Source organism: Endocarpon pusillum, assembly GCF_000464535.1.
Source record: "Endocarpon pusillum Z07020 unplaced genomic scaffold scaffold2776, whole genome shotgun sequence".
Taxonomy (NCBI): Eukaryota; Fungi; Ascomycota; class Eurotiomycetes; order Verrucariales; family Verrucariaceae; genus Endocarpon; species Endocarpon pusillum.
Window position 1 is genome coordinate 44,119 of NW_006916237.1, and position 14,730 is coordinate 58,848.

At 50.3% G+C, this 14,730-nt stretch overlaps 6 protein-coding genes across 6 annotated transcripts; 2 read left to right on the plus strand and 4 right to left on the minus strand.

Moving 5' to 3' along the window:
* Positions 1–655: 655 nt before the first annotated feature.
* EPUS_04961 (uncharacterized protein) lies at positions 656–1,816 on the minus strand (the record flags this gene model as incomplete). Its single annotated transcript, XM_007804079.1, has 2 exons — positions 656–1,537; positions 1,589–1,816. The coding sequence occupies 2 exons, from the start codon at positions 1,814–1,816 to the stop codon at positions 656–658; spliced, it is 1,110 nt and encodes a 369-aa protein (XP_007802270.1).
* A 370-nt stretch (positions 1,817–2,186) lies between these two features.
* Positions 2,187–4,078, plus strand: EPUS_04962 (uncharacterized protein; the record flags this gene model as incomplete). Its single annotated transcript, XM_007804080.1, has 2 exons — positions 2,187–2,521; positions 2,575–4,078. 2 exons carry the CDS (start codon positions 2,187–2,189, stop codon positions 4,076–4,078), a joined length of 1,839 nt encoding a protein of 612 aa, XP_007802271.1.
* A 238-nt stretch (positions 4,079–4,316) lies between these two features.
* On the minus strand, positions 4,317–5,043 carry EPUS_04963 (40S ribosomal protein S7; the record flags this gene model as incomplete). Its single annotated transcript, XM_007804081.1, has 2 exons — positions 4,317–4,766; positions 4,888–5,043. 2 exons carry the CDS (start codon positions 5,041–5,043, stop codon positions 4,317–4,319), a joined length of 606 nt encoding a protein of 201 aa, XP_007802272.1.
* An 882-nt stretch (positions 5,044–5,925) lies between these two features.
* EPUS_04964 (uncharacterized protein) lies at positions 5,926–9,501 on the minus strand (the record flags this gene model as incomplete). The annotated part of the gene is made up of 1 exon (XM_007804082.1): positions 5,926–9,501. The coding sequence occupies one exon, from the start codon at positions 9,499–9,501 to the stop codon at positions 5,926–5,928; it is 3,576 nt and encodes a 1,191-aa protein (XP_007802273.1).
* Positions 9,502–12,318: 2,817 nt separating this feature from the next.
* Positions 12,319–13,598, plus strand: EPUS_04965 (uncharacterized protein; the record flags this gene model as incomplete). Its single annotated transcript, XM_007804083.1, has 3 exons — positions 12,319–12,442; positions 12,540–13,166; positions 13,228–13,598. The coding sequence occupies 3 exons, from the start codon at positions 12,319–12,321 to the stop codon at positions 13,596–13,598; spliced, it is 1,122 nt and encodes a 373-aa protein (XP_007802274.1).
* A 322-nt stretch (positions 13,599–13,920) lies between these two features.
* EPUS_04966 (uncharacterized protein) lies at positions 13,921–14,355 on the minus strand (the record flags this gene model as incomplete). Its single annotated transcript, XM_007804084.1, has 1 exon — positions 13,921–14,355. The coding sequence occupies one exon, from the start codon at positions 14,353–14,355 to the stop codon at positions 13,921–13,923; it is 435 nt and encodes a 144-aa protein (XP_007802275.1).
* Between the last annotated feature and the right edge of the window lie 375 nt (positions 14,356–14,730).

Sequence of the window (14,730 nt, forward strand, 5' to 3'; positions counted from 1 at the left end):
GGCGGATTGTTTGATGAAGTATCTGTATGTCTCTTCCTTCCTCTGTTCCTGTTGTCTCGCTTCTTCTTTTCTGGGTCGGGATGCTGGAGGGTTGGAATTGAAGTGTGGAGTTCGCGCTGACTAACTTGGGGTGATTGGGTCACAGGTACAAGGGCATGTCTTCGCAGTCTACATCTACTTCCTCGTCGAAGACGTCGTTGTCACCGCAGGCGACGGGGTTCAGTCAGGTGCAAGCGAGGAATCTGGGCGAGGGAGGAGGCGGACAGGCCATGAGCGTGCTGTTGAGTTGGCATGAGAAATTGGTGGAGATTGTCGGGGTGGGCGGCATCGTGAGGGTCATGTGTGATCGGAGGACGGTTTGATATGCTGTACCAGAGGTTTGAAGTATGCCATGATCCTAAACAAGACCTCTGCCCGTTCTTCTAATTACGAGGGGCAGACAGATATATCGGAAGAGCTCGGCCGTGAGAGGTAGGAGAGAGCAAGGGTACCTGTGGCAGCTTGAGGCTGCGCATTGAACAATGGTCCGGCCGCAGCCATTGGCCAGCGTGACATGGCTTTTGAAGCAGACACGAGCACAGACACATGTGTTGGTCTCTTCTCTGAGGAGCCAGATATGTACTCTAGCGACCGGGTGGACTCGTTTCCAGCTGGTTCATGATACTTTAAAGTCGCCACCACCAAGGACATCTTTCAAGTCCAACTGCCCACTACCACGTGGGAGTGGCTTTCCCTGTCCAGCTCCCTCTTTCCAAGCAATCATGTATATAATCCTAAAAGTCGCTGGTAGACCCTCATTTGCTTCTTCTCCGTATAATTGTCTATATATACTTTCGTTTGCCAACAACACATCACGACTCAACCCGCCCAGGCCACCAGCACTTTTCAATATTGCATTACTCTCCCCCATGGCCTGTAGGTCCATCATCAACGCGAAAGTATCTGGATACTCCACCACCATATCGTCAACATCCACCGTCAATAGCTTGAAGCCAGCCTTTGAAAGCAAGCCTCCAACATCTCGGACATCCGCCATGGGAGAGACATGAGGCGAAACTCCACCTCGACGTTCGAGATCGGCCAATTGCAAGGACGTGCGGAGCTCGAACACTGAATCTCCGCCCATCATCGCGGCAAGAAAGGGTGCATCAGGTTTGAGGATGGAATTGATCTGTGCAAGAAGAGAGGGAAGGTCATTGACCCAATGGATGGAGAGTGAGGAGAGTACGGCATCGAATGTATTGGGTTCGTAAGGAAGAGTTTCGAGAGAGTTCAGAAGCTGTAGCTCGAGTGGTATGGAAGATTGAGGTTCTGGATCGCGATGGAGAAGAGTAGGTGAAGTTTCGGCGCAGGTGAGGTGGCTGATGCGGGATGTGAGGAGTTTGGACGGATCAGTGACGTCTGGAGCGGAGGGTGCATCTGGCGCGGATGATGGATGTGATGAGATAGTGAGGTGGTCGGGATTGGCGAGAGCTCGGGCTATGTTCAAGCTATTTGCGCCTAGGTCTAACACTGAAGGGAAATGTCGTTGAATGTCCTACAGGGTAAGATTAGAAGTGAAGGTTTAGTATTGAGGGTGGTGTTGTACTAGTAAGCGCTCACATAGCCTCTGAGCCACTTCATCTCGGATGTAGTCGACCTTGCGGCTCTGTTCTGCATTGGAAGCAGCTCTCTCCTTCTGCAGGTACTTCACATGCTGGTTGAATATCTCAAGTGTTGGTGCTCCAGGAGCTTGGACAGCATAGCTTCGCTTTCCGGGAGCCCGTCTTCTCAATGCAGAGGTAGGCAAATATGGCCGAAGGGAGCACGGCCTCATGATCGAGGTCGGCTAGAGCTGTGTCCAGGCTCTTTCATATCATATCATCCTTCGAGTACTTCGAGTACGGGGTACATAGACCAGTTTACGTGACGTACTGACGTACTGGCGTACTGGCGTACCGTCCTCGATGCATCCATATCGAGAAAGTAATGCGAGACGCGCTAGTGCTCCATCCCTGAAAGCTTGATTCGCAGCAGTCTTGGCGCGTAACCCTCCTCGGAAGGCCGAGTCACAACGTTCAATTGGGGGTGGAACATGGCATCGTGCTGGCTCTTCCTGCTGGTCTGACCAGGACCTGTGCAGCAGGTAGACAAGGAATTCATATACCATTGAATACTCAGACTATGCTTGATACCGATCATTCAAGATGGGGCTTACATTCCCCTACACCTACATCTCCTGCCCTTGCTCAGATGGGTCGAAAGAGATTGAAGAATCAAGGCTTCGACCTGCCCCGCTCTTCCACAAGAAACCACTAGCCGAAGAGCCTGAGGAAGTTGAGGAGGAGAAGGAGGAGGCACCCTTTGATCCGCATCATCCACGCGCCAGTTTCTCTCTCTTTCCGCCTGAACATCTGCTCTACTGCGAGGAATGCCGTGATCTAAAATGTCCCCGCTGTTCGATTGAAGAACAGGTGTCATATTTCTGCACCAGCTGTCTATTTGAGACGCCTGCTTCTGCTGTTCGAAGTGAAGGGAATCGGTAGGTAAGACTGCTCCCCCCAAGACGTAACCACAATTGACCACTACTCGAAGATGTGCGCGCAATTGCTTCAACTGCCCCATCTGCTTCTCGCAACTCAGCGTCAACAACATCAATGGCGCCGTCAAGGAAGGCCCCTGGATTCTCAACTGCTATTACTGCATGTGGACATCCCTCGACATCGGCATCAGATTCGACAGACCAACGAATATCCGAGCACAATTGGATAGGATTGCCAATGGCGGCACACCCAAAGCACCATCCAAACCTACCGAGACGCCAGATCTTGCCAGAAGATCATCGTATCTCAATCACGAATCTTATCCACAACTCTCAGCCACAACAAATGAACCCCCACCAATCCAGCAAGATGGCTCCCCCAAAGAAGCACCTCTCGATCCAGCTGCCCGCTTCACTGCCCTAAAAGCATTCTACAAGAACCAGCTCACAACCACAACGGCCGCCAATCCGACCCATCCCTCCATTTCCAGCGATTTCTCCTACTCCTCCCCCTCCTCACTAAACCGAATTCTAAACCTCTACTCCACCTCGGGAACCTTCCCACCAAAAAAGAAACCCAAACCTCAACTTATGCGAGAAGCGCTCTACCCTTCCGAGGGCCTCCTCATCCCCAGCCCAGACGCCGCAACATCAGCCCAAACCAAACTCCTTTCCAGCGCCACCGGAGGGTTCATCAACACCACCACCCTATCACAACGGCATTTCCAAACCGGCCCGGCGGGTGGAAACCCAGACGCTCGCTTCGTCGATGAATTGAGGCCCATGCCGGCGCCGCTGACGACAAAACGAGCAAAACGCTGCAAAGAATGCAGACACATCCTTGTGAAGCCCGAAGCAAAACCCACGAGCACGAGGCACAGAATCAAATTAGTGGCCTTGAGCTATATCCCCCATGTCTCGCTGAGACCTCTCCTGGGAACCTCAGCGGCGGGAGGTGGTGCATCAACATCAAGCGCTCCCTCCGCCCTCCTATATGGCGGAGACGTCATCCTAGAGCCGGGTAAGCCGACGCAGTGGATCCTCAAGCTGACGAATTCGCTCTTCGACGCCGTAAGAGTCAGTATCGCGACTCCGGCTGTTACGCCGGGCAAGTATGGGCACAGAGTCACGATCTTGTGTCCACAATTTGAGATTGGGGCCAATAGCGATGTTTGGGAGGAGGCGCTGGGTTCTAAGTCTGGCGACGCTGCTGGTTCTGCTGGGAAAATCTCTGGTAGTGGAAATGGAGGAGTTGCAGAGGCCGGGAAGGTGTATGAGAAGGGGAGGAATTGGACGAGTGTGGTTGTGGAGGTGGTGCCTGTGAGTATTGCTCAGTCAATCGTAGAGACTGCAGATAAGGAGGAGATACAGGTGCGAGAAGTGGATGAGGACGAGGATGTGCTGGAAATCCCTATTCGAGTGAGGTTGGACTGGAAGCAAGGTGATTTGGATGATGGCGCGAATAAGAAGGCAAGGTTGAATGAAGAAGGGGTGGAAGACGGGGTGCGGGAACTCGCTTATTGGGTGGTTTTGGGAGTGGGTAGAGTGAAGAAGTAAGAGACACGATATCCATGCGCAGTGAAGAATGAAAGAAAAGACTGTTCCACAGAGTTTCAGATTTGATATGCTTGACCAGGGTTGTGCAAAGTTGAGCAACCATTCGATGCTATCGTTTGACGGTGCTAGAAGTACTTACGACTGCTCATCTACCGCAGTCCGTCATCCGCAGAACTTCTCTCTCACCACATCAAGACCTGCCTCGCCTGGCCCGATCCATCCTCCAAACTCAACCGTTCTAGTACTCCGATGTAGCACTCATGGGAAACTCAAACCCCACTCCCCTCCCAGTCAACTTCCGATAAACCTCGCCATAAGTATCCAACCTGTAATCCACACCCCCCTTCTCCTTCTCGTCCAGAATGACCTTCAACACCTTACTTCCATCCTCCTTCGTCCTAACCCTCTTCCCCACGATTTCAACCGGATACACCACATCCGCGAGGATCGCATCATGAACGGCGGTCAGAGTACGGGAACGGGGTCGTTTCTGGGTCTGCGAGGTACGGCTGCGGTTGGATCGCTTGGGACGGGGTAGGATGCGGCGAGCGGCAAGGATAAGGACGTGGCGGTCGGAGAATTTCTTTTCGAGCTCGCGGGTGAGACGTTGTTGGATTTTGTGGAAGCCAGGGAGGAGGGGGACGGGAACGAAGATTATGATGGCTTTTTTGCCGTGGCCGACTTCAATCTGGAGAGATGAGTATCAGTATTGTATATCTCGTGGGGGGTTTTGATCTCGAAAACAAACAACTGTAAACCATAGCCTTCTGGGACGAGCAATATCAGAAAGATAGGTACTGGAAGCTTACCTCACGGGCCGAGACAAACTGTAGCGGTCTCAAAGCACTTTTCAGATCTGGGATATTGGTTTCGAGTTCGTAGAGCGCATTCGCAATGTTTGTTTCCAACTCCGATGGATTCTGTCTTGACGGGGAAGTAGCAGCGATCTTGTTGAGAGCTGCCATGGTTGCAATCGACCAGGAAGAAATCCCACCCAAGTCTGGCTTGTCAAATTGGTGCAAAATGTGCTTGGTCAACTGTAGAACAATTTCCCATTATTTCGTGGTGTTGCTGTCCAGCCACAAGTCGGCTCGGACGCTAGGCCTATCTAGCTCTCTTTACCCTAGCCCTAGTCTCCCTTCTTGGCCAAACACTACTTTCTGACCTCTGATTTACATGATCAAACAAGATTAAGTGTCGGCTCAGCACGTCTAATGATCAAAGAATTGATCCAATGTCTTGATTCGGGCGATCTCCAAGGATCCAGCTTAATGGTAATAGCGAGACAGACATCTTTGTCGACAGGCTGAGAACCTCATGGAACCTGCACAGTCATAGGATCAAGACACGAATCGAGCGGCTCCTTCAAAACAACCACGCAGATATGTATACCGGGACAGAGTGCACAAATGAGTGCTAAGTGAAAGGAATTTCCAGGGTACAATGATTGCCACCCGAAGTACGACGAAGATGTATCTAGAGGAATAACAGTATAGAACGAAGTTTTCACATCAGTATCCAGACAATTGGGTCGACGGTTGATTTGAGTATTTGATAGATATTTACACGAGTAGTATCATCATTAAGTCAAGATTACAATCGAGACCATGAATATGTTGGTATATATCAAACCATATACAGTTTTCCTCCAAACACCCCAAATGATAGCCGATCCCACTAATCAGAATTCCCAACACCAAAGAACGCCATGCATGCCAACGCCTATCTATCCCGATGCTGTCCTTGTGCCGATAGATATCTTGTCAAATGACTGCCAACCCAAATCCTCGACTCGCAAAGCGGAGCGACATATAAAAACAAGTTGAAAAAGCAAGGAAAATATGTACCTAGCTTGGTCCTGTAAGGGTGATAGGAGGAAGGTTTGTTGGAGGTGACACTGGGGTGGAAACTTTTTCCACTGGTGAAGAAAATCGTGATTCTTCATCCTCAGGTAATTTTCCATTTACATCGTCGACTGTCTTAGTTTTGCTGACTTTGGCTGTTAAACGCTTGAGGGCCCGCTTTGTAGGGGCCATCATTGCTCTCCAGCCTTGAGCCAGTGGGTGGAACACAACATGAAGTGCCTTGGTGACAGGACGTAACATAAAAGCAACACCGTCAACCGAATTGTGGAAGACGAAGCCAAACCAGTCGTCTGGAAAGAGGCGAATGAGAACTGCCCATAGCAGACAAGGTAGAGCGCAAAGAAGGCAGATAGCCCACTGGACGCCGTCGATCCGAGTAATACCAAATGCACGACCTCCCACAAAGATGATCATTATCTGGCCACCGACCATGATGCAGCCGATGCCCATGAACCAAAAATTGCGGTGTATACCTTCAAAGATGTTGAACTTGTTGTCTAAACGTCTGTTGTTGAACGCATTAAAGACTTGCATCCAGACGAAAGTATTGAAGACCATGGTCGCCAACTGTGCAACCTGATCGGGGTTGCCTCGATCATAACCAAAGATCTCGTAGCCGGCAAAGTAGAGGACAAAGGTGACAACGAGCTGATACACAGCCTGTCCAGTAATCATCTTCCACATATTGGTGGTGATCAGAGGAGCGGACTTTGGCTGTGGTGGTCGATCAAGAATCTTCTTGGTGGGGGCATCGGTTGCAAGTGCAAGAGCTGCAAGCGTATCCATGATGAGATTGACCCACAACAGCTGAACGGCGGTAAGGACAGAGTGATAATCGGGATTCGTGACGGCAGAGATAAAGGTCAAGACGACCGCCGTGATATTGACAGTGATCTGGAACTGCAAAAACTTCTTGACGGCATCGTTGACAGCACGACCCCACATCAGCGCGGTGATGGTAGAGGAGAAGTTGTCGTCGAGAAGAATGATAGAGCTGGCCTCTTTCGCAACCTCTGTACCAGCAATGCCCATGGAGAAGCCAACATCGGCCATCTTCAAAGCGGGACCATCGTTGGTACCATCCCCGGTCACGGCAACAGTCTCACCAAGATGCTTAAGTCTGCCCACGAGAATGCGTTTGTCTTCTGGTGATGAGCGAGCAAGGACGCGGAGGTTAGGAAGAACTTCATCCATCTCCTCATCAGAAAGTTGACGGAACTTGGGACCCTCCATAACAATGGCACCATCAGTCATGATACCACAATCGGTTGCAATGGCCCGGGCAGTGGTGACGTTATCACCAGTAACCATTCTGACGACCACACCTGAATGCTGACATTGAGCAACAGCTTCGATGACGCCTTCTCGGAGAGGATCGTGAATACCAACAACACCGACCCAAATCATATCGTGGAAGATATCATCGAAGTCTGCCATGTTCTTGTCTTCTTCCAGTCGCTTGGCTTCTAGTGGAGGCCACTGTTCGAAGTCCTTGTAGAGCATGCCGATTGTTCGTAAAGAATCCCGTGCATATTCGTCGATGAGTGCCGAGATTTGTTCTTTCGCAGCGCTTTCCAACGGTACTACGTCAAGTTCTTCAGAATAAATGCCTGATACTGCTTGGGTTGCACGTGCCAACATGATTTCAGCAGCCCCTTTGACCAACAATCGGTACGTGCCATTGCTGAGTCGAACAACAGCACCCATGCATTTACGGGCCGAGTCGAATGGGATGAGCTGAGCAATCTCAGCGTTGGAGCGCTCTTCCGCAAGGTTGTCAAGACCAAGGTGATTCTTTGCGAGGACAAGTAAAGCAGTCTCCGTTTTTGAGCCAATGAAAGTCGGGACCCCCTGCTCTTCTCCTTCGAAAGCAGTGCTGTTCAAGGCGATCGATTGTCGGAAAAGGGTCTTTGCTTGTTTGGAGATTGAGCCAAAGACTGCCGCAAATGTTGAAACTTTCTCGTTATCAGACCGGGTGGATTGAGCAAATCTATCATTGATTCCCCAAGCTCCCGCAACGACTGTCATTTTATTCTGAGTCAGCGTACCGGTTTTGTCGGAACAGATGGTGGTGGCGTTCCCCATGGTCTCACAAGCTCGGAGCACACGAACCAGATTGTTCTCCTTGAGCATACGAGTTGTGGCAAAAGCCAGGGCGAGTGTGACGGCAAGAGGAAGACCTTCGGGGACTGCAACAACGATGACTGTAACCGCGACAATAAGGATGTCCAGCCATTGCTGACCCTTGACAGCGGGAGTGTTGGTGTTGTTGGGAAGTCCTGCAATGAAGCGGATAGTCAAAACCAACAGAAGCAGCACCGCAGCCGCTGAACCGAGACCACCGATCCAGTTAGCAAGTCGGCCCAACTTGACTTGAAGAGGTGTATCTTCGCTGTCGGTTTGCAGACTCATCAAGATCTTTCCATACGAGCTGTTTGTACCAACACTGGTGACGAGATAAGTACCGACACCTTCAAGAACCTTGCTGCCTGAGATGATGAAAGGGTCGAGCTTCTTGCTTGCGGTGCCGTCCACAATCTGTTGTTGCACTTCAAGACCACTGGTCTTCTTCATTTGATCAGATTCGCCGGTAGCTGATGATTCGTCGCATTTGACACCGTGACCGGATATGAAGATACCATCTGCTGGAATGGCGTCACCGGGTTCCAGATGAAGAATGTCGCCAGCTGTGATGTCGTGCACAGATATTTGCATCGATTTTCCGGATCGAATGGCCTTGACTTCCCGGTCATCCTTTCTTTTATTTAACTTTAGGAACTGTCGTTCTTTCTGCCAATCGTTTGCTGCTCCCACTGAGACGACAATAACTATCGCAACCACGATAGCCACTCCTTCTACCCAATCGACGTCCGAACCGCCGCTGAATGTTTCGTACAGACCCAAAGCCAGTGAAATAACTGCTGCAATGGTCAGAAGTATAAGAATTTTATCGTTGTAGGCCCTCCATATCAGTACCCAAATGCTGTCCGCTTGCTTTTCCGGGAGTCGATTATCTCGAAAAACACGTAATCGATCTTGAAATTGACCTTTCACTTCTCGACCTGAGGCCTGTGTGTCGCCTCGGACTGGTGGACTGACATCGATATCTTTCACCCGTAGCTGTTTCGTTGCTTCATCAAAAGATACCCTCCCGTCCAGATTGGTTTCGTCCACTGAAAGACCGGCGGTCAAACTTGTTCTCAAGCCTTTTTCAAGCCCTTTAAGCCCACCCAATGCCGCAAACGCAGGTAATGATTTCGGATTTAACATCTTATTTAATTGACCTGGTGAAAAGGCAAAAGGATTGTTATCCACTTCGAAATCCTTTTCGTTTCCTTTGTCTGGCCTGAGCGCTTCCTCTGGGGGGACATCTTCAAACGAATTCCTCGATATGGCTGTATTGGTGGAGACTGCTCGCGTTCGAATTGTAAAGTCGCTGGCGGACTGAAAGGAGCCAGATCTCGATCGTAGGGTATCTCCATCTAATGATTTTGAGGTTGGCGAGGAAGGTTGAACAGCGAGATATGAACCCTCGCCAGAGGCTGAGGGAGCAGACATACTGTCAGACTGTGAAGAAGACGATTGTTCCTAATTTGCAGAGTCAGCTTCAGCCTGGAGGAGGAAACTGTTGGTGCAACCCACTGAGGTTATAATTGATATGGGAGGCACTACTAATTTGTCACCCGCCATCGTATAGAGCGTCTATACAAAAATCTTTATACAAAGTAGGTGCAAGCTTATGGGCCCTTACTAAAGGAGATGATGAGAGGCTTAAGAGTTTCTTGCCCATGCAGGCGGACCATTAATGACACTGAGGTTCAGGCAGCTGATGGGGCATTGGGGCAGTGCTGCTAGTGCTATACGTAGTACGGAGGTTGGAAGCAAGTTAGCCGCAAGCATGTTGTTACAGCATGCGCCCGATGTGGAGGGCCCTGGACTCTCAGTCTGCCTTTGATTTGTCGCGCAGGGATTAAATGTAGCCTTTCCGGGAGAGCAGTGTGGAGGTCGTCAACGCCACCCGAGTTTGAGCTACCTCCCACCTGCTGAAGGCTCCATAATTCGTGCGGTAAAGGTTCAACCTTAGCAGGTTGAAAACCCTTGAGGCTCACTCAGTGAGGAATCAGGCTACAAGGCGTACATTAATGTTGGTATATAATATAGGACGGCCGTTCCTCTTGCTTAGGAATCTGTGCGTGTATTCAACTTGGACTATGCGTAGCAACCATAATCATAATCATAGGCAACAATAACCCAAATCAACTGCCGTCAATTCCAAGAGCTCCCAAGGCTTGCCTAAGAACTGCCAAGGTCCATCAGCCTTCGTTGCTCGAATGAGATGGAAAGGAGTCGGTTGCCAAGGCAGCTGTGACGTTACACTATTCAATCAAACGAGGTTTTCGTCTCATAAAATCTCGCAGTCCCCGGCAAAAAGATCTTGACGTATGTCGTCAGTGGCATACAGGACCATCTTGACCTTGCGATCGGGATCGCCAACCCCCACCTATGCGGTTGACGGACGAATTTTCACTGCCGGATCCGGTGGCGTCTGCTAGTACGAGAAGGGTAAGGGACGCTAAGAGAAGCTGTGGCTTGCCTCCTTGAGGCGCAGTATGCATGACACGGTGTGGCTGGTGCTGTCAACTCAACCGCTGTACAGGCGACCAGACAAATTCTAGGCTTCCAGAATCACATATCATTTCAGCTGTTCACCTACGTTCCTCGCATATCGCATATCGCCGAAGGTGAAATTGATATCTTGAAATTTTCAAAGTACTCATTGGCTATCAAGTACGAAGCAAAACTCCCTACAGCTGGTGACACATATTGTCTCCCAATTCAGGTCCATTGTCCGGTGCTCCGCCTCGTTGTACGTGGTCTAGATGCTGATCAAAAAATCTCTTTGCTGTTATCATGTCCCAGTCATTCCATACCGCCTTTGATTTTTGCCATCGCTCGGAGTATTGCGCAAGTGTGTTCAAAATTTGCTTTCGCACTAGGTTGATTTAGCTTCGTTGTATCGTGGCCCTTTTGTGCACAGCCTCACCTCGTTCGCGTTCAAACGCTCAAAAAGTCAAGGCGCATCGACTTTCCGGACAAACAGCTTGCGAATACGCCCTCGCCTAGCTTCTACCCTGTATCAATAAGGTATGACAAAGCACTGTCCTGTGAGCAGTATAGGGTGATGCAATTTCGGAGGCGAAGTCCGCAACCTTGTGAGCTTGGTACCCCTTGAGCAACGCAACGTCTTACTACGAAAGGGCAGCGACATCGTTGGCACACGTCTTGAAACGCTCTTTCCTGTGCCTTCTCACGATTGGGGATTGTGAACTTGGTACCAAAACCCTATCTTCTAATGGCTATATGTGGCCTTGCTGAACCGGGGCAATACCCAAGCCTCTTCCTTTGAGGTTTGCCGCGATCCTGCTTCAATTCATTCCATCGGCCATGTCTAAGGACATGAGGTAGGAACGTGTTTGGAGAAGCGTTGGTTGGGAACAAAATGCACGGAGGCCAACACCACACGCCTAAGCCTTGATGCAAAACACTGGGATTGAGCAATGTTTGCAATCATCAAATATCTCAAACTCAAATATCAGTGCCACAAGTCTCTCTAACAAAATTGTCGCCAAATTGACGGACATTTTCCATCCTCGGCAATAGTTGTGAACGATGTATAGTCGAAATCTTTTGATGGTAGGACTGGATTGGCTGTCTCTAGATGGAAATAAGAATTGTTTCATCTGGATGCCATATGCCGGGATTGCATACCAGGCATTCTTATATACATACCGAAATAACCAGCATGAATAGGATGTGTAAATGATTCTAGACATGACCGCTATGTTTGGAAAATAGCAACACATGCCTGAAAAAACTGCCGGATTGCCATTTTAGGTAAGCATACTGCATGATTTCCAGTCACAGCTAAGGTGGTCAACCTCGTTTGCGACCTGCACATTTGTTCCATGTCTATGCTTGCGTGTGCTCTGCGTCGAAATAGCCAATTGCTTCGTCCAGAGTGACACTTCAGAAGAGAGGTCTCAAATTTACACTTCAGCTCAACAAAAGGTCAACGGAAACAAACTCCATGACCGAGCAAACGGCTTCTCTTTTTTGCGATATTTCGGCGTTTATTCCCCGAGTAGGTCAGTGGGCTATGATTATGATATTGAATTTCTTCTTCGTCAATTCAACATGTTCAACTTCACTTTTTCTGCTTTCACTGCATGGGAATCCTTCTTTACCCATTCATGGCGCTCGCGTAACCTTGTGAAACCTTCTCGCTCTTCACCAACAAATTGATTAAGCACTATCACATTTTTTAGCAGAACAAAAACCTATCAAATCGCGATCTTCGCCTAATCAAGTACCACCATGTCCCCCCCCTCCATCCTCATGATCGGCATAGGCGAATACACCACCGGCCTGGTCTCCGGCACGCAATCAACCTCGGACAAGAAACTCGGCGTCGTCGCCCTGACACTCTTCGACCTCCGGAGTATCCGGCCCCAAGTTCCCCGGAATCCGGCAACACTTCCGGACCAACATCTCGAACGCCTACAACGGGCTCGACGTCGAGTTTCGGAGCTTTCCAGCCGACGACGTGGTGGACGCAGAGGCATACAAGACCGCCATCGACGCTCTCCCGGAACGGGGGAGTTGCGTCACCATCTTCACGCCGGATTCGACGCATTTCGACATCGCCATGTACGCGGTCGAACGGGGCCATCATGTGCTCATCACCAAGCCCGCCGTGAAGCTCCTGGCACACCACGTCGAACTGCTCGAAGCGAGCCGAAAGCACGGCGTGTTTGTGTATGTCGAGCACCACAAGCGGTTTGACCCTGCGTACGCGGATGCACGGCATCGCGCCAAGACTTCATTGGGGGATTTTAATTACTTCTACAGCTATATGAGCCAGCCGAAGAGCCAGTTGGAGACGTTCAAGGCATGGGCGGGGAGGGAGAGCGATATCAGCTATTATTTGAATAGTCATCATGTCGATGTTTGTGTGAGCATGGTGGATGGATGGGTGCCGAGGGTGGTGAGGGCGAGTGCGAGTAAAGGCATTGCGGAGGGGTTAGGATGTATGGAGGGAACGGAGGATACGATCACATTGATGGTCGATTGGCAGAGGGAGGGAAAGAGGGCGACAGGCATTTACACCGCGAGCTGGACGACGCCACAGTTTGCAGGTGTCCATAGTAACCAGTCCTTTCATTGTAAGTCGGAACCATCTTGTTCCTTCTGAGCTCGAGTGCTGGGCTGATGAGTGCTGGGCAGACATGGCATCCAAAGGCGAAATCCGCATCGATCAAGCCAAGCGAGGCTACAACGTCGCAGCCGATGACCAGGGTCAGCTCGTCTGGTACAACCCGTTCTACATGAAGTATGCTCCGGACGAGGAGGGAAACTTCAACGGCCAAACCGGATACGGGTATATCAGTTTCGAGAAATTCGTCGATGCGGTGACCAAGCTCAGGGAGGGGAAGGTGACGCTGGAGGAACTAGATCAGAGGGATTTGCCGACACTGGCGAACACTATTGCAACCACGGCTATCTTGGAGGCGGGGAGAAGGAGCCTCGATGATGGTGGTAGAGGGGTGGAGATTGTGGTTGGAGAAAAGGATGGAGAAGGGTGGTTATTGAAGTGAGAGTGCTGGCAGTAATCTATCTGAGTGTAGAACGTTAGAAGATTATGCGAAGCTAAAGCATCTGGTGATTCGTGAGCTGGAATCTCGCTTGATCTCTTATCTGATATAGGCAATTGCAATCAGCAACAAGGTTTTTGTGCACCCTGTCGGAGGATCACATCTCGGGCACGGAATCCTGCTTAAGAAGCTCGACTGCTATCTTCTGTGGCAGCGCAGAGGAATGACCACCTCCAAGAGAATGCTTGTGGAGCAATTATTTGAGTAGCTTCTCGATTCGAGCAAAAGAAATTTCCCGGTGTATCAGGCTTTTTGCATTTGAATGCTATCTTTGTCTCCCTCTTTCGTTCGCTCTTCTCTGCTCCTTCTCTTCTTCATACTCCTGTCTCCTCTCCTTGGCCTCTTTCCGACTCAGTACCGTGGCCAACCACTCTTCAAAATCCTCTTCTGCCTCTCCCTCACTTCTCCCACTCCCATCCACACCCAATCCCCGCCTCAATTTCCGCCTTGCGTCTTCCATACTCGCAATATCAAAATACCAGAGCGCTCCGCCAGTCGATAACATGGCCAGACTGAGGACATTGATCGTTGCAATATTTAATGCTTCGATGGCTTCCAGTGGGGCAGAGACTTTGGCGCTTTGGACCTGGGTGTGTGCAGGCGAGTTGGTATAGAAAGAGGGATTCGCAGCGAGACGTCTTCGTGTGAACGAGCGTCGGGCTATGAGAAGAGAGAAGGCTGTGAAGGCGATGCCGGCCATGAACACGACCGGAGCCTTGTTCTGTCGAGGCTGACTTTGAGGCTGGGGAGCTGGAGAGGACTGAACAGGCGCAGGCGACGGGCTGGGGCGGGTGGTCTTCTAATACACGCTTCTCGGGTCTGGATAGTTGATCGCTCTGCGGAGTCGATGAGGGAGACCATCTGCCTACTAGGGAGTTGAGGAACTCCATTGGTTTTGTCTTAGGCTCTGATAGCTGATTTGATGGCGGTTTCTGAAGCTCCCAGACTGTCTTGTGCCACGAAACGCAATTGAATGCTTTCAGGCCTGCCAAAATTGTCAATGCTACTGTTGTTGCTGTAAAAGGAGAGCTTGCAAAGGTTGAGCGCCCATTGGTCACCCCGGAAGACGCGCCGG